At 32.8% G+C, this 21,358-nt stretch overlaps 1 protein-coding gene across 6 annotated transcripts in view; it reads left to right on the top strand.

The window, feature by feature from the left end:
• The window catches only part of LOC138839469 (protocadherin-11 X-linked), a 713,759-nt gene that overhangs the window by 576,609 nt on the left and 115,792 nt on the right, over positions 1-21,358 (top strand). For 3 of the 6 annotated variants that reach the window (XM_070039045.1, XM_070039043.1, XM_070039040.1), the window contains one exon: positions 16,691-16,714. The exons of the other annotated variants lie outside the window; for them this stretch is intronic. In XM_070039045.1, coding sequence (XP_069895146.1) covers positions 16,691-16,714 — 24 coding nt within the window. The remainder of the gene's footprint in view (positions 1-16,690; positions 16,715-21,358) is intronic. 6 annotated transcript variants of the gene reach the window in all.

Here is a 21,358-nt window from a genome sequence, read left to right as displayed (position 1 = left end):
GGTGTGGACATCCTTGTCTGATTCCCAAGTTTAGAGGAAATGGCATTAGTTTTTTGCCATTAACTATAATGTTGGCTGTAGGTTTCTCATATACAGCCTTTATTGTACTGAGGAATGTTCCATGGATTCCCAGTTTTTCCAGAGCCTTCATCATAAAGGAGTGATGGATCTTGTCAAATGCTTTTTCTGCATCTATTGAGATAACCATGTGGTCCTTATCCTTGCTCTTGTTGATGTGATGAATTATATTATTTGATTTGCATATATTGAACCAGCCTTTCATCCCTGAGATGAATTCTGTTGGATCATAGTGTATGATTTTTTGGATGAATTGTTGAAGTCGACTGGCCAAAATTTTGTTGAGAAGTTTTGAATCAATGTTCATCAAAGAAATGGGTCTATAGTTCACTTTTTTGATGAGTCCCTGCCTGGTTTTGGGATGAGTTTTTTGATGGCTTTAAAGAATGAGTTCGGTAGTGAACTTCCTCTTTCAATTTCTGTGAAGAGATGGAGGAGTATCGGTGTGATTTCTGCTTTGAAGTCCTTGTAGGATTCCCTTGTAAATCGATCTAGTCCTGGGCTTTTCTTAGAGGGGAGATCTTTTATTGCTGTTTCTATTTCAATGCTTGATGTGGGTCTGTTAAGTTGGTTTAACTCATCTTGGTTCAATTTCAGCATGTCGATATTTGCTAGGAAATCGTCCATTTCTTCCAAATTCTCAAACTTTTTAACATAAAGTTTTGAGAAATATTCCATTATAATGTTCTGAATCTTGGTTATTTCTGTGGTGATGTTTCCATTTTCATCTCTGAGTTTGTTTATTTGGATGTGTTCTCTTCATTTTCTGATCAGATTTTCTAAGGGTCTGTCAAATTTGTTAATTTTTTTGAAGAACCAACTGTTTTGTTTATTCTTTCTATGGATTTTTTGGATTCAAATTCGCTTAATTCTGATTTAATTTTAAGTATTTCTTTCTGTGTATATATTGGGTTTATCTTGCTGTTCTTTTTCAAGGAGGTTCAGATGTCTCATTAAATTTTTCGTTTCAACTTTCTCCTAAACTTGCCTCTGAGTACTGCCTTCGCTGTGTCCCAGAGGAGCTGGTAATTTGTGTGTTCATTTTTGTTGAATATTATGAACATTTGAATTTCCTTTCTAATCTCTTCCACGACCCACTGGTGATTCAGCAGTGTGTTGTTCAGCCTCCATGTTACAGGACATTATTTGTTGGCTTTTGGTGTTTAGTTCTAATTTTATTCCCTTGTGGTCTGAGAGAATGCAGGGTAAAACTTCAATGTTTCTGAATTTGTACAAGTTTGCTTTGTGACCTAAAATGTGGTCTATTTTGGAAAATGTTCTGTGTGCTCTTGAGAAAAACGTGTAATCTCTTGCTGTTGGGTGAAGTATTCGGTCAACGTCTGTTAAACCTAGTTGATCTATGCAGTTGTTTAGTTCTGTGTTTTCTCTGTTGAGTTTCTACCGAGTTGATCTATCTAGTGGGGATAGTGGTTTGTTAAATTCCCCAACAATTAATGTCTGTGGAGGTGTGTGAGATTTGAGGGAAAGTAGCATTTCTTGGATGAATTTGGGTGCTTCTTTGTTTGGTGAATATATATTATGTAATATGGTCCTGAAGCACAGATCCCTTAATTAGTATGTATTAACTTTCTGTATCTTTCTCACTAATTTTAATTTGAAGTCTATTTTATCTGATATTAGGATTGCAACTCTTGCCTGTTTATGGGGACTGATTGCTTGGTAGAATTTATTCCAGCTTTTCACTTGTAAAATATGTTTGTTTTTATGGGCAAGGTGTGACTCTTGAAACCAGCAGATAGAAGTGTCTTGCTTTTTCATCCAGCTAAACATTCTTTGTAGCTGAATTGGAGAGTTAAGGCAATTGATATTGAGAGTTAGGACTGAGAGATGCTTGGTAGTTCCTGCCATCTTGTCCACCTTCTTGGGGGCTGTGACAACTGGGTTCATCCTATGGTTCTTTGATTCTCAGTTTGGGTGCAGTTTCTTGGCCTTTATGTGCTCTTGTTGATCTTCTATGTACTGAACATCTTTAAGTATCTTTTGTAGGCTTGATTTGGTGGTGCTACATTGTTTTAGTTTTTCTTTGCTATGGAAGCTCTTTATTTGGCCTTCCATTATGAAGGAGAATTTAGCTGGGTATAGTTTTCTTGCTTGAGAGTTGTTTGTCTTTAGGGCTTGGCATACACCATTTCAGGCTCTTCTTGCTTTAATTGTCTCCGCTGAGAAATCTGAGGATATTCTAACTGTTTTCCCTTTATTGGTGATTGATCCTTTCTCCTTGACAGCTTTTAGGATCCTTTCCTTGGTCTGCATTGATACTGTGTGAATTATAATGTGACCGTTGGATGTCCTGTTTAGGTTTGGTGTATTTGGGGTTTTAAAAGCTTCTTGTATCTGAATGGGCCTATTTCTTTGCATTTCCATTCAGCATTCCCTTTGTGGTCTCCCTGTATTCCTTCAGCTGTCTGTTTATGGATTCCATGAAAAACTCTATTGATCTTTGTCTATTTTCATCCTGCTGAGGCAATTCTTGTATTACTCTTTGATTTGCTTTTCACGCTCCTGCAATCACTGTATTAAACTTTGACTATTCTCAGCCTGCTCAAGCAATTCCTATATTAATCTTTGATTAGCTTTCCTTATGCACACCAGATTCTTGTTTTAATATTTTGTTAGCCTCATCATGCTCACAAAGTTTCCGTATTAATCTTTGGTTAGCCTAGTTTTGCTCCCTATCATGCTCATTCTGCAGGCTTTCAATCTTTTCATTAACCATGTTAGTGTTTGCAGTGTGTTTTGGGAACTTTCTTCTAGATTATTCATTAACTGTTCTCTCACCTGATTATTATGAGTGGGAGTTGAGATACCGGGACTTGCCATTTTTATTGTGGTTCTCTGCTTGTTATCCCAATTTGGTATGAAAATAACACCAATTTTGGATTAGAACACTATTAAAGGTAAGCATCAACCATAGTCCTGTATTTGCACAGTGAAAATGGCCACACATACAATCTAGTTCAACAGATACAATCTACTCAACATCATCTCTTGGTGGAGTCTCTGGTTTTCTTGTGTTTGGTTTTTTATAGCTTGATTGGTTTCCTAAGTCAATTTGTTTGAGCAGGCAGAAAACTGCTCTGCCTTACCCAGGACATTGTGATCTTCCTCCCAGTCTAGTTCAGTGGGAGGGAGATCTGCTTTGAGATGGCTGTTTCCTCTAGCTTGGTGTTGCTGTGATAAAGCTCGGTTCTGGGTAGGGTTGAGGCCTACAGGGGATATGACATAGGGTGAAGAACATACAAAGGAAATTAAAAAAAATTGCATAGTACATTTAAAACAACAACAACAAAGACTGACCTCTTGTGTCCATATCTTGGGCTTCATTTCACTTATCATCTTATATGGTCATATGTACATAGCTTTTGAGCTTTTCAGCTAATCTGATAAGATTGCCCTATACTTACAATAATCATTATTGCAAATGAGGACAACCATGGGACCTAAATTTCTTTGGGCCTGCCTTACTTCACTTAATATGATTATTTCCAAGTCTTTCAATATTCTAATAAATGGAGCCGTGTCATTTTTTTTTCTGATGGAAGCATAGAATTCCATATATATACCACATTTTCTTAATCCATTCATCTACTGAGGGGCATCTGACTTGGTTCCATATCTTAGCTATGGTGAATACTACTGCGATAATCATAGTTGTGCTGGGAGCTTCAGTATGGCCTTGTTTGTGATAGCTTGGGTAACTGCCTAAAAGTGGCTAGGTCATAGGGGAGCTCTATTTGGAGTCTTTTGAGGAATCTCCATACTGCTTTCCAGAGTGTTTGAACACGTTACACTCCCACCAACAATGCAGTAGGGTTCTCTATTGCCCACATCCCTTCCAGGATTTGTTGTTAGTACATTCTTGATTCTAGCTATTCCAACTGGGGTGAGTAGCATCTGAATGCTGTTTTGATTTGCATTTCTCTTATGGCTACAGAAGTTGGGCATTTCTTCATATGTCTACTGGCCATTATTATTTCCTCTTCAGAGAAGTTTCTCTTTAAGTCTTTAGCCCACTTATGGATGGGGCGGTTGTTTATTTGAGGATTTGATTTTGGAGGATTTCATTTTTGAGTTGTAAGCATATTTTAGATATGACACGCTTGTCTGTTGTATAGCTAGTGAAAATCTTCTCCCATTCCATGGGCTTTCATGAAATTCCGTTTGTCCAAACATTCTTTGATTTGTTGTGTTTCTGAGTCTAAAGAAAATTTTGGCCTGTGTCAAGGAGCCCTAGTTTCTCCTATTCCTTCCTGTATTGTTTTCAGGGTGTCTGCTTTGACCTCGAGGTCTTGGATATATTTGGGATTGATTCTGTTGCCTTTCTTCCATTCATTTTTTTTTTTTTGCTCTCTTACATAAGTTTAGGTTGCTATAGGTCTGTGGGTTTATTTCTGGGTCTTCAGTTCTATTTCATTGGCCTTCAGGTCTATTCTTGTGCCAGGACCAAGCTCTTTTGATTAGTATGTCCCTGTAGTAGTTTTAAGTCTGGTATTGGTATCCTTCCAGCACTTTAATTCTTGCTAAGTATTATTTTTGCTATGCGGCACCTTTTATTGTTCCATATGAATTTTTGGTTTGCTTCTCCTATTTCACTGAAGTATGAGGTTGGGATATTGAAGGGTATTGCATTGAGTCTGTAAATAGCCTTTGGGAGTATTGCCATTTTCTTGATGTTAATCCTCCCAATCCAGGAGCATCGGAGGATTTACCACGTCCTTATTTCTTCTTTAATTTCCTTTTTTTCAGGTTATTAAAGTTTTCATCATAGGGGTCCCTTACTCCTTTAGTTATGTTAATTCCTAGGTATTTTATTTGTTTGTGGGGCTATTACAAAAGGAGTTGCTTTTTGATTTCAACTGTGCTTCTTTCATTATTGACATACAGGAAAGCCATTGATTTTTGAGGGTGAGTTTTATAGCCTGCTACTTTGCCAAAGTTTCAGATCCGCTCAAGTAACTTGGGAGTGGAGTCCATGGGGTACTTTAAATACTATATAATGTCATCTGCAAAGAGGGAGAGTTTTACTTCATCTTTCCTATTTTGATCCCCTTTATGTTGCATCTCTTTTTATTGTTCTAACTAAGCATTCTAATACTCAATTCAAGAGGAGTGGTGGGAGTGGATATCCTTGTCTTGTTCCTGAGTTTAGAGGAAACAACTTTAGCTTTTCTTTTACTTAATGCTGGCTGTAGTTTTGTCATACACGGCCTTTAATGTATTGAGAAATGTTCCCTGGATTCCCAGCTTTTCCAAAGTTTTCAACAAAAATGGGTGTTGGATCTGGCCAATTGCTTTGTCTGCATCTATTGAGAAAATCATGCAGTTCTTATCCTTGCTTCTATTGAAGTGATGAATTATATTAATTGATTTGCATATGTTGAACCAGCTTTGCATCCCTGAATGAATCCTGTTTGATCATGGTGGGTGATTTTTTTTTATGAGTTGTCGAAGTCATGTGGCCAAGATTTTGTTGAGAAGTTTTACATCCATATTCATCAAAGAAATGGGTCTATAGTTCTCTTTCCTTGATGAGTCCCTGTCTGGTTTTGGGATGCGGGTTATGATGGCTTCATAGAAGTAGTTCAGTAGTGAACTTTCATTCTCAATTTCATTGAAGAGTTGGAGGAGTATTGGTGTGAATTCTGCTTAAAGGTCTTATAGAATTCAGCAGTGAAGCCATCTTGTCCTGGGCTTTTCTTGAATGGGAGGTCTCTTATTGCTGGTTCTACTTTGATGCCTTATATGGGTCTAACTCACCTTGGTTTGGTTTGGGTATATCAATATTTGCTAGAAATTCTTCCATTCATCCAGATTCTCAAACTTATTAGCATAAAGGTTTGAGAAATATTCCCTTATAATGTTCTGAATCTTGGTTGTTTCTGTGGTGATATTTCCATTTTCGTCTCTTAGATTGTTTATTTGTGTGTGTTCTCTTCCATTTTGGTAAGATTTTCAAAGAATCTATCAATTTTGTTAATTTTTTCCAAGAATAAATTTTTTATTTTGTTAATTCTTTCTATGTTTTTTGGGCTGTAATTAATTTAATTCTGATTTAATTTTAATTATTTCTTTCTGTCTACTGGATTAGGGTTTTGTTTATTGCTCTTTTTCAAGGATCTTCTGGTGCCTCATTAAATTTTTGGTTTGAAATCTCACCAATTTGTTAATATAATACCTCAAAACTATGAATTGTCTTCTGAGTACTGCCTTTGCTGTGTCCCAAAGTAGCTGGTAATTTGCATGTTCATTTCTGTCAAATATCATGAACTTTTTAATTTCCTTTCTAATCTCTTCCATTATCCACTTGTGGTTCAACATTTTGCTATTTAGCCTCCATGTCTTTCAGGATATTCTTTGGTGTTGAAATCTAATTTTATTCCCTTGTGGTCTGAGAGAACGTTGACCATGATTTCAATGTTTCTGTATTTGGACATTTGATTTGTGACATTAAATGTGGTCTATTTTGGAGAATGTTCCATGTGCTGCTGAGAAGAATATGTATTCTGTTGCTGATGGGTGAAATATTCTATAGCTGTTTCTCTGTTGAGTATTTGCTCAGTTGATCTATCCCCTGGTGTGTTAAAGTTGTGTGTTAAAGTCACTGACAATCTATGTCTTTCTATCTATGGGTGATTTTAAGGAAAGCAGGGTTTCTTGGGTGCTCCAGTATTTTGTGAATAGATATTTAGAATTATTGTATCCTTGTGTAGGAGAGATTCTTTTATTAGTATGTAGTGTCCTTCTTTTTCTCTTCTCACTAATTTTATTTTGAAATCTATTTTATCTGATATTAAGATTGTTATTCCAGACTGTTTGTGGGGGTCGTTTGTTTGGTAGATTTTATTCCAACCTTTCACTTTGAGAATATGTGTGTGTTTGTAGGGAAGTAGTATCTCTTGAAGACAGAGATAAAAGGATTCTGTTTTTTTGATCCAAGTAGAGTTTCTATATTATTTCATTGGAAGGTTAATTCCATTAATATTGAGAGTTAGGATTGAGAGATGCTTGGTAGTTCCTGCCATGTTATCCAAATTCTTAATGGCTGTATCCCCTAGGTTCTGCCTATGTTTATCTGATTCTTTGGGGACTATTTCTCAGCCTTCATAGTGCTCTAGTTAGTCCTCTATATGTAGGACATCTTTAAGTATTTTTGTTGGGTTGGATTGGTGGAGACGTATCATTTCAATTTTTCTCTCCATCGGAATGAATATGATTTCAGCTATATACACTATTTTTGGTTGATAATTGTTTGTCTTTAAGGCATGGCATACTTCATTCCCATCTCTTCTTGCTTTCATGGTTTCTGCTGAGAAATGTGTAGTTATCCTGGTAGGTTTTACTTCATAATGATTGATATTTTTTTACCTGACAGTTTTAAGAATCCTTTTCCTTTGTTTCTATTGATGCTTTGCATATGACAATGTGGTGGTGGGATGTCCAGTTCTGGTCTGGTCTATTTGGGGTTCTAAAGGCTTCTTGTATCTGAATGGGCTATCTTTTTGCATGTTTGGGGAATTTTCTGCTGGTCTTCTGTTACATAAATTTCCAGACCTTTGGCTTCTGTTTCTAGGCCCTCTGCTATAACCATTAGCCTTAAATTAGGTCTTCTGATGGTGTCTTCTATATGCTGAATAAATTTATCATAATTTTTGGATTTGTTTTTGAATACTTGTCTGTTCTTTCTCTATAATGTCTAGGCTGTCTTCTATCCCAGAGGTATGGTCTTCTGTAAGGTCTAGCCTACTGTCCAGATTTTGTCTTTTTTTTTTATTTGCCTCCTTCTAATTGTCCAGCTTTAATGGCTTCAATTTCTTTGTTGAGCCTTGCTTTAGATCTTGTATGGATTTCATTGAATTCTTGCCTTGAATTTCCGTGTGCATTCTCAAATCCCTTAGTTGAGTGTCTGTACTTTAACTGGACTCCCTTTCCTTTTTTGTAATTCATTCAATTTTCTGGTTGTAGATTCCCTGAATTCCTATGGCAATTTTTTGTTTGCCTCATTGGGCTCATGCATAGTCTTACGTAGGCTTTCATTCTTTTTTATTGAACATATTAACCAGTAGTGTTTTTAAAGTATTTTGAGAAGTATCCTCTGGATTTTTATTAAATGCTCTGTTGACTATTTGTCTGGGTTGGGAGTTGAAATTCCTTCACTTGCCATTTTTCTTATGTTTCTGTTGCTTGTTCTGACCATTTGGGAATGAAAGCAAATCCAATTCCTCACTAGAATACAAGTACCAACCCAAAGAACTGTGATTGCACAGATCCTAGAGGTTTACAATTAACAATGGGAGTTTTCTCTCTATCTCACCTTTTTTGGGAATGAGTGTACATCCAATTACATACCAGAACACAATTCTAAGACAAGCACTTACCCAGAGCCCTGTAGTTGCACAGACTTTGGGAGTTTACAATCAACAATGGGTATTTTCAGGCTAACTAACCTTTTGGGGAGTGATATTATATCCTATTACACAGCAGAACATACATCTAAGACTAACACTTACCCAGAGCACTGTAGTAGCAGACTTTTTTCTTCCTTCCTCATTGCTGTTCTGTTCACAACTGTATACACAGCCTTTGGTGACTACCAGACTTTCTCCTTAACTGTGTATACATTTCATTCAGAGTATAAATGGACTACCTAACTCCCTACTGCACAATATTTGTATTCTTAATTTCGGAATTATTACTTCATATGTACATAAATGTTCTATTTTTTATTTTTATGTATATTTTATCTTTATTTTTTATCTGTTTGTTTTGTTTGTTTTAATTTTTTTCTCTCTTTCTTACTTAGAAGTTAGGTCATAAGTATCCTCCCACTGTTCCTTTCCTTGGCTATATCCTTCTAATCTGATTTTTCTCTTCCTATATTTCATTGTATATCTTCATGTTTCCTCTAACTACACCTCAACATATTTACAATTATTTCTACTCCTTCATTCCCTCTTCAGTTCATTTCCTCTGTTGATCCCCAAGTGTGCAACATTGAGCTAGACTATATCTGTAGACAGTGAGATTGTGCCAAATTGGGTCTCAGTGTTATTCCTTTGATCCAAACCATTCTAAACCTCATTACATAGCTACTCAGTGATTACAATTGTTTATAATCCCTCTTCTGAAACAGTATACCCTTTCCCTGACAAAGATAAGCAGAGATAAATAAGGGAACACCTATCTATGATTGGGAGCCTCTAAAATCATCAGTGCAAAGATACAACCTGGGTGTAGATTTTGTCTTAAATCTGTGCTCAGTGTTGGTATTGGGCATACTTATATATCCAATAGAATAGAGATAGAGTGAAACACCTATTTTTATTGTGTTCCAAGGTCTGCACAACCTCAGGGCTCTGAGTTGGTGCTTCTCAGATTTTGAAATTAGTTTTTCAGAGGGGGTAACAATGCTCGAGAACAAATGAACTCATTACTTTACACGTATAACTGTAACCCCTCTGTACAGCACCTTTTCAATAAAATAAAATAAAATTTACAAAACAATATAATGGAAAGTTATAAAAGTATATTTACTATAGAAAGTAACTACTTTTCAAAAGACTTACAAGTTATGTTTCTCTATATAATTAAAATTCATCCTTTTTACTCTGTTCACAACTCAATAATGATTACTGACAATGTTCCATAACTCCTAAAATTGGATAAATGTAGTAAAGGAAAATCATATTTAATTTCTCATGGATAAGCCTAATAAAGTTAACTCACCTAACACTGGAAATTTTGCACAATATTACCTTAGAGGCATTTTGTCTTCATTAAATCACAAAGAAACAATTTATGAAAATCTATCTACAGATTCAAAGACCAAGTACACTACCAAGTCCCATTTTAAAATTGCTTAAATTAGAATCACCCACTTCAGAACAGATTGAGTATAAAAAGCTGTGAAATATTTGAGAACTGCAATTGTTTCAGGCATTTTGGGCAGCTTACTCTCAGATTTCAGAAATATTGACTTATTTATATTTTCCTTTCTAAGTTGAAAAACTGATCCATCCCTCAAATTTTTTTTCTTTTAGAAATGTTCAAGTTCATTAAAATCTATCATTTTAAGCACTTATTTGGAGCTTTCAGTTGAACAGCTTTCAGTTGTGAACAACTGTTTGGAAATAAGCATAATATTTTTTTTAATTCTCTATTTTCAAACTAACCCAGATAGATTAAATAATTAAACAGAATGATTTATGATATCAGATTGTTTGGAGAAAAGCAAATAACAAATAAATCATATAATTCCTTTTTCTGTAAGGTATTCTATTTTGTACAACTCAAAAATTTTCTTCTGTTAATAATAATTGGCAGAAAAAAATCTGATTGGCTTTATTGTCTACATAGAGCTGTGATCCATATAAAATAATAAGACTAGATTTTGAGGTTGAATTTTAGTGGGGAAGAATTTATTTTATTGTTGTTCAAGATGTAGCTAAATTACTAATCACTATTTTCAAATTAATATTACCATGTTTTTATTTGTTAGAATATTATTTTGTATTTTTCGTATTTTCAGCTTTTGTGGAGAAAGTATCTCACTCACTGTGTGGTCTAGGCAAGTTTGACACTCACTTTGTAACCTAGGCTGACCTTGAACTCATGATCTTCCTACCTTCCTACTTCTGGGTACAGATGAACCATCATTTCTGGTACCCAAACTAGTATTTAATTTTGGCATTTTAATATAGCCTTTTTTGGCTTATGAGTTGATGTGAAATTGAATTACATTAGTTTATTTTTATTTGTTTATTTGATTGTTTATTTTGTAATACTATGGTATTAACTCAGGACCTCCTGCTTGCTAGACATATAATCTGCTGAGGAACATCTTAAGCTACATTTAATATTCTTTAAGTTGAAATAACCTAAAATATTGCCTCAACATTAGAGAACCTTTAGATAATATATTTGATACATATGTTATTCACATATCTTGGCACTAACCAATCAGAAGTAGTATTTCAGAATATATGACATTTTTTGGTAGAGAAAGAATAAATTCAAATTGTACTTACTTCCTTAATAATGTGGATATTATACATCTGGTGTTGCTTTGTCTATTTCTTCACATATGAACATATCTAAATCAGATATGTTTTTAGGAGACTCAATCCTTGGCTTATGTGCTAAATTTATGCTACAAAACTTTTCAGGTATCTCTATGTTCTTTAAATATATGTAAGCTTTCAACATAAAATAGGACTTTATATTAACATCATTTAGTTGTACAAGACGATTCTTTTTGACACATCCACATAGGCTACAGTGTATTTGATCAGAATCATCAAGTAGTATCTGCTATAATGCTCTTAATGATTTCTCCTAGATAAATTAGTAGAAAATGCAGCTGATACATGATAGATTAGAAAGAGTCTTATAATGAATAGTGAAAAATGTGTTAATATCAAGAACCAGGGAAATTTAATTAGGTAATAAAGAAAGAGTAGGCATTTGATGTAACGTACCAAGTGTTCATTTAATCAAAATTGAGGTAATGTAGAAAATTATAATTGCTTACTGAAAATATTTTAATTTCTATTGTTATAGATATCTCTCTAATAAAGTAAGCATCACAATTTTCACTATTATCAATTCTGAAATAAAATTTTAAACTAATAGTTGCCTAACTTAGGGCAACTCAAGACACATAAGAGTATAATTGTCTCACCATTCTGTTGTTCCCCTTCCTTTCTGTAAATCAAATAAATGTATATAATATACCAGTGTACCAAAATCAAATACAGGGACAACAAGGAATATACCATAGGGGGAAGAACATACAAAAGAAATAAAAAGTCACATGGTACATTAATTTGGAGAGGGGGAGGGAAAAAACCAAATGTTTAAATAGGTATACAGATTGACCCATTGTAAAAGTGAGATGTGCAAGACACTATGTTGAAAATGAACTTTACAACTTTGGTGGTGGTTGGGGGTGGGGTAGTGGTGCAGGTGGGAGGGAAGAGATGGTAGGGGGAAACAAAGGAGGAGGCAACAATGCTCGATAGAAAATGTATTCATTGCTTGCTCATGTAACTGTACCCCTCTGTACAGTTATTTTTACAATAAAAAAGTACAAATAAACAGTAATAAAGAAAAAGTTCTTGTGCAAAGGACAAAGGGGCAAACAATGAAAGAGCAAAATACACAAGACAATATATTGGAAATGATCTGTACAACTTGGGATGGGGTATTAGGTGGAGCGAAGGTAGGAGAAAAATGAGGTAAGGGGTAGCAAGTTTGACAAGGATTGTACTTATTATATTTCTTATGTAATTGTAACCCCTCTGTACATCACCTTGACAATAAATTTTTAAATTAAAAATATAAAAACTTTTCCTAAATTAAAAAAGTGTAATTAATATTCTGGCTGAAATCTATATATTTAAATTTTTCTTTCACTAAAAACGAGATGTTTGTTTGATTAAGATGTTCTTGCAACATTGTTTTTGTAGCTTAACCTTTGACATGATTTACCAGAGAAATTGATTTGATTATCACTATTTTTCATTCAAAATCCATATATAGGTAAGGTAACACCAGAACTTACTATTTTTCAATCAAAAGCAGAAACACTGGTGTAATTCAAATACCACATCAAGAAGAACTGGATTGCTTTGATATGACTTTTAGAATGCTTTAATTTAGCAACACTCAAGGAAAAATAGACATAGTTTTATTAATTTGCCATTATAATCTTCGAGTACATACATTTAAAAAAAATACTGATTTCACTTCATTCTATTGATTTTCAGTACAAACTATTGAGTAGCTTGGCTTAAGAAAATAAATGAGGAACTTGTTCTAGGTTTCACATTCTGAATTCTGATTTATTTTATTTTTCTAGGTAGTAGTAAGTATAGTAAAATTGTACTGTCTTGAGTTAAAGAGCAACTATTCATGTGCAAAGTGATAAATAAAGTTTCATCTTTTAATAAATGAGTAGTGGCAAAGGTTTAATCATTTCTCAAAAATACATAAACTTTGTTTTCAGTGTGGTGGTGGTGGTTGTGTGTGTATGTGTGTCTGTTTGTGTATGTGTGAATTTGTCTGAGTGTGTATGGGTGTGTCTGTGTGTCTGTCTGTGTGTCTGAGTATATGGGTGTCTGTCAGTCCTATGGCTTGAACTCAAGACTTGGATGTTCTCTCTCAATTTTTATGCTCAAAGCTAGTATTTTACAACTTTTGCCACAAAGCCACAAAAGTCAATTTGGGGTATTTTGGTAGTTAGTTGGAAGTAATAGTCTCACAGACTTTCTTGCTCAGGCTGCTTCATACTGTGATCCTCAGATCTCAGCCTCCTGAATAGCTAATAATAGAGATGTGAGCAAACATCAACTAGTATTTAAATTTTAAATTCTTATTTACTGCAATAAGTTGTTTTTTGTTTTGAAAATGGTTAATTAAAATATCTTTGTGTGATTTAAATTACACATGAGAAAACAAATGTAAATAGGATTACTCTTTTGGTGCCTGGTAATCAACAAGCATCATGCCGACACTACCAATTTTATGGTGAGTTTTACTGACATTTTAACTATTCTATAGCATTATCTACTTACAGGCAATTCTCATTCACATCTACATAAATAATTCTAATGTATATTTTATATATTTGAGTTAAGATTATGAAACAGATGTTAAAACATGTTTATAGAACAATATAACCAAATTTATATCATGATAGTGAGTGATAATCTTTAGTAATATTTATATGAAGTGATTGAGTTATTATTTATACCTTATGTTATATTTTCCTTTGATTCTGAAGTACAGGAAGTCCAGTATTTCCATTGTTTCACTAATCAAATAAGGTAATTACATTTGTTATGAATTTATAAAATAATTTTTAGTAATAATGAGAAAGTCTAAAGAAACTGAAGGTACAGCTCAAGTGTAGAGATGTTGCTTAATATTCACAAGACATTTGATGTCATCACAGTATTGCAAATAAGAAAAAATAAAACCGTCAATTTTACTCAAATTAATCATTTATAAAATATAAAAATGTATATTATTACACTTGTATACAGTTGTGTTTGTATTATTAATTAATAATTTAATTATGAAATATGCAACATTAAACAATCTTCTTGTTAAGAAATTTAATTTGTTGGATTTATTATCAAAATTAATAAAATTATCTTAGATTGTACATAAATGATTTCATAGATTACCAATTATTCATAATACAATACTTTGATTGCATTTGTTAGTTAAAAATCATTAAAGCTATATCATTCACAGTGTAATATCTCAAATGTTAAAAATTAAACTTATCTTGATGCTACAAAATGCTTTAGCAGTATAGATTCCTTGAAAATCTTATTAGTAAACCTTTAAACTATAAATAAGAAGCACTGAATTTGTTAAATATATCTGAAAATGGACATCATGCAATGCAAAAATGTCAATAATCATGATGATTAATAATTAAGCTTATGAAATTCAATGTTATCATATGATAATAAATATACTACATCAAAGGGCTAAGCGACTGCTTTGGTTGATCATGTTTTATGTGCTTCTTCAGAGTAAATGTTGGAGATTTGTACAGAATCAGATTGATGTCCTAAGTTTTAAGAAAATATTTGGCTTTGGTGGTTTATAAACCATTTTTCACTTTTCAGCTTGTAAAGAAAGATCTTAGATTTTTAAATACAGTTGAATAATTTTAATTGTTGTCATATCATTTATTTTGCTTCTTTTTTAATAACTACATACTCTTAGAAATTAGTCCAGAATCTCCATATTTCCTTCTTTCTAGTCTTTTCAGTAAATGAAATACAATTTGGATTACTGAGGTATGGACCAAACTGAAAAAGTAGCCTTAAAAATGCAAACAAGTATTTTGCTAGTTATCTGACAAAATAATCCTCTCTTTTTACTCCAGTCTACTTGAAACTTGTTTAAATATCTCAACACTTATTACAACAGTAAAGGAAGTGTATGTATGGATGTGAGTCTGTGTGAGAGAGAATTTTCTTAGTGTACTGGAGGGCTAGGAAGCAGCTGACTTCCATTTGGAACATCAATGCTACCTCAAGAGTTTTGTGAAAACATTATTATCTTTTCTACTTCACATTATATTATCATTAAGTTATTGTGCTTCTAGTTGAAAAGTACTGTGATGGGAAAGAAATGTAAAGCATATAAATCAATATTGTTCAATATTGAACAATTTAATTTTATCAATGCCTATGATAACGCAGAAACACTATTTTCATTCTTTCACCTTAAAATTTCTGTTTCTGGTCTACTATTTCTCTCTTGCATTTTTTTTTTATTATTTCCTTCATAATAGATTGACTTCACTCAAATTGATTTTAATGAATTTTGAGCTATCTTTTGAGATTTAATTTGTATGTATTTATCATTAAATATGTCTTAAAACACAGAAGTGGTTAAAAATCATTTTTTACCATTAGACTTACAGTTTACAAAAAATAGACTTGAAAAACATCTATTCAGGTTGATTTTAACCCAAGTTTTCAATAGATAGATAGATAGATAGATAGGTAGATAGATAGATAGATGGATAGATAGAGATATGGTCTACATATAATTATTTTGTATATACATATTATTTGTTTTGTATTGGTAATTATATATACAATTATTTGTTTAAAATTTGACTTTCAATCTTATTGCATATCAAGACTTATGATGATTTTGAAAGAAGTTACCAATGCAATGCTTAAATTTGCCTAGAAAATAATTATTTCTAATAATATTTTACTTGCAATAAACAATTTAAAATTTTATTTAAAAGAGCAACTAAATTGCAGAAAATGTTTCATAAACTAGGATAACAACAATTCTATTGAGGCATTTCTCGTGCTACTATCTGTTGGTTTTGGTCACTACTATTACTATTTTCCACATCAGACTTTGGAGACAACACCCTAAGACAAAGGCAGTGTTTTTCCTTGCATTGTCTTACTAGTAGAAAATTTCATGCTAGAAACTGGACTGGACATTGCAGTCAAGTATAATAAAGCTAGAAAATGTACCGAGTTTATTCAAAACTTTGAATTCCTAAAAAATGTGCAAAGCAGATTGCATACAGGATGCCTGCAATCTTAGGTTCCCAGAAAGCTAATATATGAAGATCATGGTTCAAAGCCAAGATAGAGCAAGAAAATCTGTAAGACTCTTATCTGTAATTAACCACTAAAAAGCCAGAAATATAGCTGTGGCTAAAGTGGTAGAGCACTAGCCTTGAACAAATAAGTACAGGGACAGCCTTAGCTCCTGAGTTCAAGCCCAGCGTGCGCGCGCGCGCGCGCGCACACACACACACACACACACACACACACACACAAAAAAAAAAACTAGATTGCCTTTAAGGAAAAAGCAAATAATTGCTTCCAAAGAAGCCATCATATTGCATAATATTGTGCTGCTTTTAGACTCTATAAAACAGATTAAAACATACAAAATTCATTGACCCTCAATGATAATGTCCTCTGTAAAATGAGGTTGAGATTGAAATATAATGTGACTTTTTCGGTGACGTTTATATAATGTGTGTGGAATAAAAGAAAATATTTTATTTAACTTTATCAAAATTTCTTTTTAGCTGTCCTTCCTGGACTAAAGAAAGGTACAGTAGAAACCAACATAAACCATAACCATTCTGCATGTTTCATTTTAAAATAAGCTGCTGATTTGTTTATCTTTAAAAGTTTTAGTTTTCTTTCTTCTCAAAGCATAATTTCTTTTATTTTATTTATTATTAATTAGTTTTTTTATTGTGAAAATATGGTACAGAGGTGTTACAATTACATGAGCAAGGTAATGAGTACATTTCTTATCAAGCATTGTTGCCTCCTTCCTTGTTTCCCCTTACCATCCCGGCCCTCCCATCACCCCGTCCCCTTCCCGTCCCCACCCCCCCAACTCTGTTAAAGTTGTAAAGTTTATTTTTGGACATAACGTCTTTTACATCTCATTGTTGCAATGGGTCCACCTGTATCCCTATTTAAACAATTTGTTTTTTCCCTTTCCTTCCCCAAATTATACCAACATCAAATACAGTGAAAACGGGTTATACCATGGGGGAGGGACATACAAAGCAACAAAGAAATCATCTTATAAATGTTAGAAAAAATAGCAAGAAAGAAAAATCATTTGAGACCTTATCTTGGGGTTCATTTCTCCTACCAACAACTTATCTGATCGTTTCTGCTTGTCTCAGACATATTGCAAATAAGGGACACCATGGGACATATGTTACTTTGGGCCTGGCTTATTTCACTTAATATAATTTTTTCCATGTCTTTCCATTTCCTAACAAATGGGGCAATGCCATTTTTTTCTGATGGAGGCATAGAATTCCAAAGACCTCGCAGTCAAAGGAAACACCCTGAAAACATTACAGGATGGAATAGGAGAAACTCTAGGTCTTCTTGGCACAGGCCAAAATTTTCTTAATAGAGACCTAGAAACACAAGAAATCAAAGAAAGGTTGGACAAATGGCATTGAATGAACTTGCAGAGCTTCTGAATGGCAAAGGACATAGCTGGCAATATCAATTGAAAGCCCACGGTTTGGGAGAAGACGTTCATTAGCCATACAATGAACAATGGTCTCATAACTAAAATATACCTGGAACTCAAAAAATTAAATCCCCCAACAACAAATCCTCAAAGAAACAACTGCCAATAAATAAGTGGGCTAAAGACTTAAAGAGAAACTACTCTGAAGAGGAAAGAAGGATGGCCAATAGAAACATGACGAAATGCTCGACCTCTCTAGCCATAAAAGGAATGCAAATCAAAATAACATTGAAATAACTCCTCACCCCAGTTAGAATGGATATAATCAAGAACTCTAATAACAACAGATGCTGGAGGGGATGTGACCAGAAGGAACCCTACTGCATTGTTGGTGAGAGTGTAAACTTGTTCACCCACTCTGGAAAGTGGTATGGAGGTTCCTCAAAAGACTCTACATAGAGCTCCCCTATGACCCAGCAATCCCACTTTTGGGCATTTACCCAAATCATCACAAACAAGACCATGCTAAAGCTACCAGTACAACTATGTTTATTGCAGCGTTATTTACCATAGCTAAGTTATAGAACCAACCCAGATGCCCTTCAGTAGATGAATGATTCAAGAAAGTGTGATATATATACTCATAGAATATTTTAATTTGATTGTTTCATTGAAAGATATTATTCCTACATTTCATACAAGAAATATTTTGGAAGGATAAGATATTCAATAACTTGTATATCTTGCTTACCTGGATAATTTTTCCAATTGCATGTCATTATTTTTTTTTCTTGTAAAGAAGCTTTGATAGGGACATTATGATCTTTTGGTCACTTGATTTACAGTAGTTGCTTTCAAACAACCTTTGACTGTAAATATTCACTTTTTCTCTGACAGTATAAGCATATTCAGCATTTTGGCTAAGGTTTCATTAAAGGTGAAATTCTTTTCTTTCTTGATTTTTATTTTAATAATATATTTGAATGGTATAGGAATTATACATGCTTGACATAATGGTTGCATTCTTTTTAACTTGTAAATAATTCATAAAATACACTTGGATTGTCATATTTTAGTGTATAGCTTACATGTGAATACTAAGTTTGACAGAAAACACTTTAAAATAAAAAGCACATAGTTAAAATGCATATACTTTTGTGGCTGTGATTTTTTAAAAATTCTATAGGTTATTCTAACGATTCCATATATACTTGCACATAATGTGTGTATATGAAAAGTATATATATATATATATATATATATATATATATAATTATACTTGTCAAATAATCTTAGGAAAATCCCTTTCTTATATACTAGTGAGGCAAAATGTATTAATAATTATTGATAAAATAAACTCTTTCATTAAATGTTAATGTGTACCCTTTTGCAAATTTTAGCAAAGCAAGAATTTCACTTATATCCCTTTTCTTTGTGCTTTAAATAACACATTGTTTGTAAACAGTGCTTTGTTCACTGTTTTGTTTATAGTAATTTTTTGCTATCTATACTATTCTATCTGATTTCTTTTGTCAAATTATTAATGTATATTAGTAGAAAAGCTGACATGGCTCTCAGTTAACCTTCAAGGTCCTTCTTGAGCTGACTTTTCATAGTTGTTACTATTCAAAAGTAAGCTGTAAGTTAGGGATTCATTACATTAGACTTGAAATGTTGAACCTGAGTCAGGTCTAACTATTAAGAAATGTTTGAGAATAAAGTAAGTTACAGTGTAAGGATCTAGAAGAGACTATAGGAAAAATATTCTCTTTCAACCAAATTATTTGTATTTATATCTAATGAGTTAAGAATTTTAGACAGATATGGAGGATTAACATAAATTTTTATTGAAAAGGTGATATAATATGGATTACAGTTATATAAGTCAGGTAGTAAATACATTTTTTGGAATAGTATCAACCTTAGCTCATTTTTTCCTTGTTTTTACCCTCCTTCTCTTCTCCCCTGTCCAGTGGTACAGCTCATTTCCAAAACAGTTTCTAGTGAGTATCACTACTGAATTATTTCACCTTTGTCCCACCATTTCTATGTTTTCCCTTCCAGTCCTTAAATCAGATAAATTTACATACAAAACAAAAGGTACAGAAATAAAAGAAAATTGACAAAAAGGGGAAAACTTACAAGAACAATACACCAAAAGTAAAGTTAAAAACTATTTTTTTTCCATTCCTTGAGTTCATTTCAATAAGCATTGTTTCATATGATAATATGCACACAGATATTCAGCCCTTGTGCTCCTCTCCTAAGAATATCCTCCTTTGGTCTCAATGTGTGAATGTTTACAGTCCTGTTTGTCATGTCCAACTGTTATTTTTTGTCTTTTCCTAACCATTGGGTTTACTTGTACATTTCTTAGCACATTGTAATTATTACAAATTAAAGAAAACATAAAACCTATGTTTCTTTGGGTCTGGCTTACTTCGCTTAATATAATTTTTTCCAAGTCTTTACATTTCTTGACAAATGAGGCTTTTCATATATCAATTAGTGTGAAAAATAATGTCTTTTCATAGGGTGATTTAGTCACATCCAAGTGTTAGTGAAAATGCATGTGCGTAGTTTCCATGCAAAAATATTATACTAGTGTCACAATGTTATTCTCTTTGTGTTAATTTAATATTCCTTTGTATTCCCATACCAAAGGACATAGTGAGCATTCATTAGGTTTTGTTATTTTTGTTTAGATTACTAGTAGTGGACTAAAAAATGTCAAAAGTAAAATGAATTTATTACAAAATGTTAGCATTTTTGGTATTTTATTAACTAAAATTGCTTCTTTCAGATAACCTATGACATGTTAATTATTCCATACTTATTTTGTTATATATTGACACACATTAAAAATGTGCCTCGCAATAAAAGCATTCTTATAATGGTTTTCTATAACAAAGGAAAATGGATGCAATTTTGTTATAACTAATCATACAAAAGTAGACTAGAGGGAGAAAAAGTTTGATATTAAAGTAATTTAGAGTTATTTAAACAAAAAATAGTGCTACAATATTCATTCTGATAAAAAAGTCATTGCTTTGAAGTTATGAAAGGAAAATATTTTTCAAATTTCAAATGCTTATACTTTTATCATTTTAATTTAGATAGGTTAAATGAATCACATTACTAGTGGATCAGTGCTTATTAGAAAAATTTTAGTTGTTTTTAAAACATTGTGAAATTTACCAATACTTTTGCTATAGCTAATTGACATAATAATCCTCTTCCTCCGAATAGTTTCATATAATTACTTCTTCTCATGTGATCTTGAAATTGACTTATCTTATACAGCAAAACTGTAATATATCTCATGAGTTTTATTTTACTAGATACAAAAAAGCTAATACCTTTCATTATGAATATCAACAAAAACCATGTGATATATCTCACTATATCACCTGCATGAGAAAATATTAATGATACCAAAAGACATTGAAATAATTTTTATAACATATTGCCTCATAAAATCTGCTTAAATATTTACACCATATTAATAGTCTTATGTGAAAAATCTGTTAGTACTATGAGAATTTAGAACAATTTCGCAGAAAACCATTTTAATTTTTCAGATATAAACAAATGTCCTAAGTCTCTCTTTTCTCAAATATACAATAAAGCATATAATTTCAAAAATTCTGACTTACTTGTTAACCTTTCAATAGCTAAGTTCTTTCTTTGTTCCAAGTAATTATTAGTGTGGATTCTATATGTATAACTTGTTTTCCCCATCCTTATT

Source organism: Dipodomys merriami, unplaced genomic scaffold (genome assembly GCF_024711535.1).
Source record: "Dipodomys merriami isolate MVZ:Mamm:240054 unplaced genomic scaffold, mDipMer1.0.p SCAF_3, whole genome shotgun sequence".
NCBI lineage: Eukaryota > Metazoa > Chordata > Mammalia > Rodentia > Heteromyidae > Dipodomys > Dipodomys merriami.
This window is presented reverse-complemented; position numbering and strand designations above follow the sequence as displayed.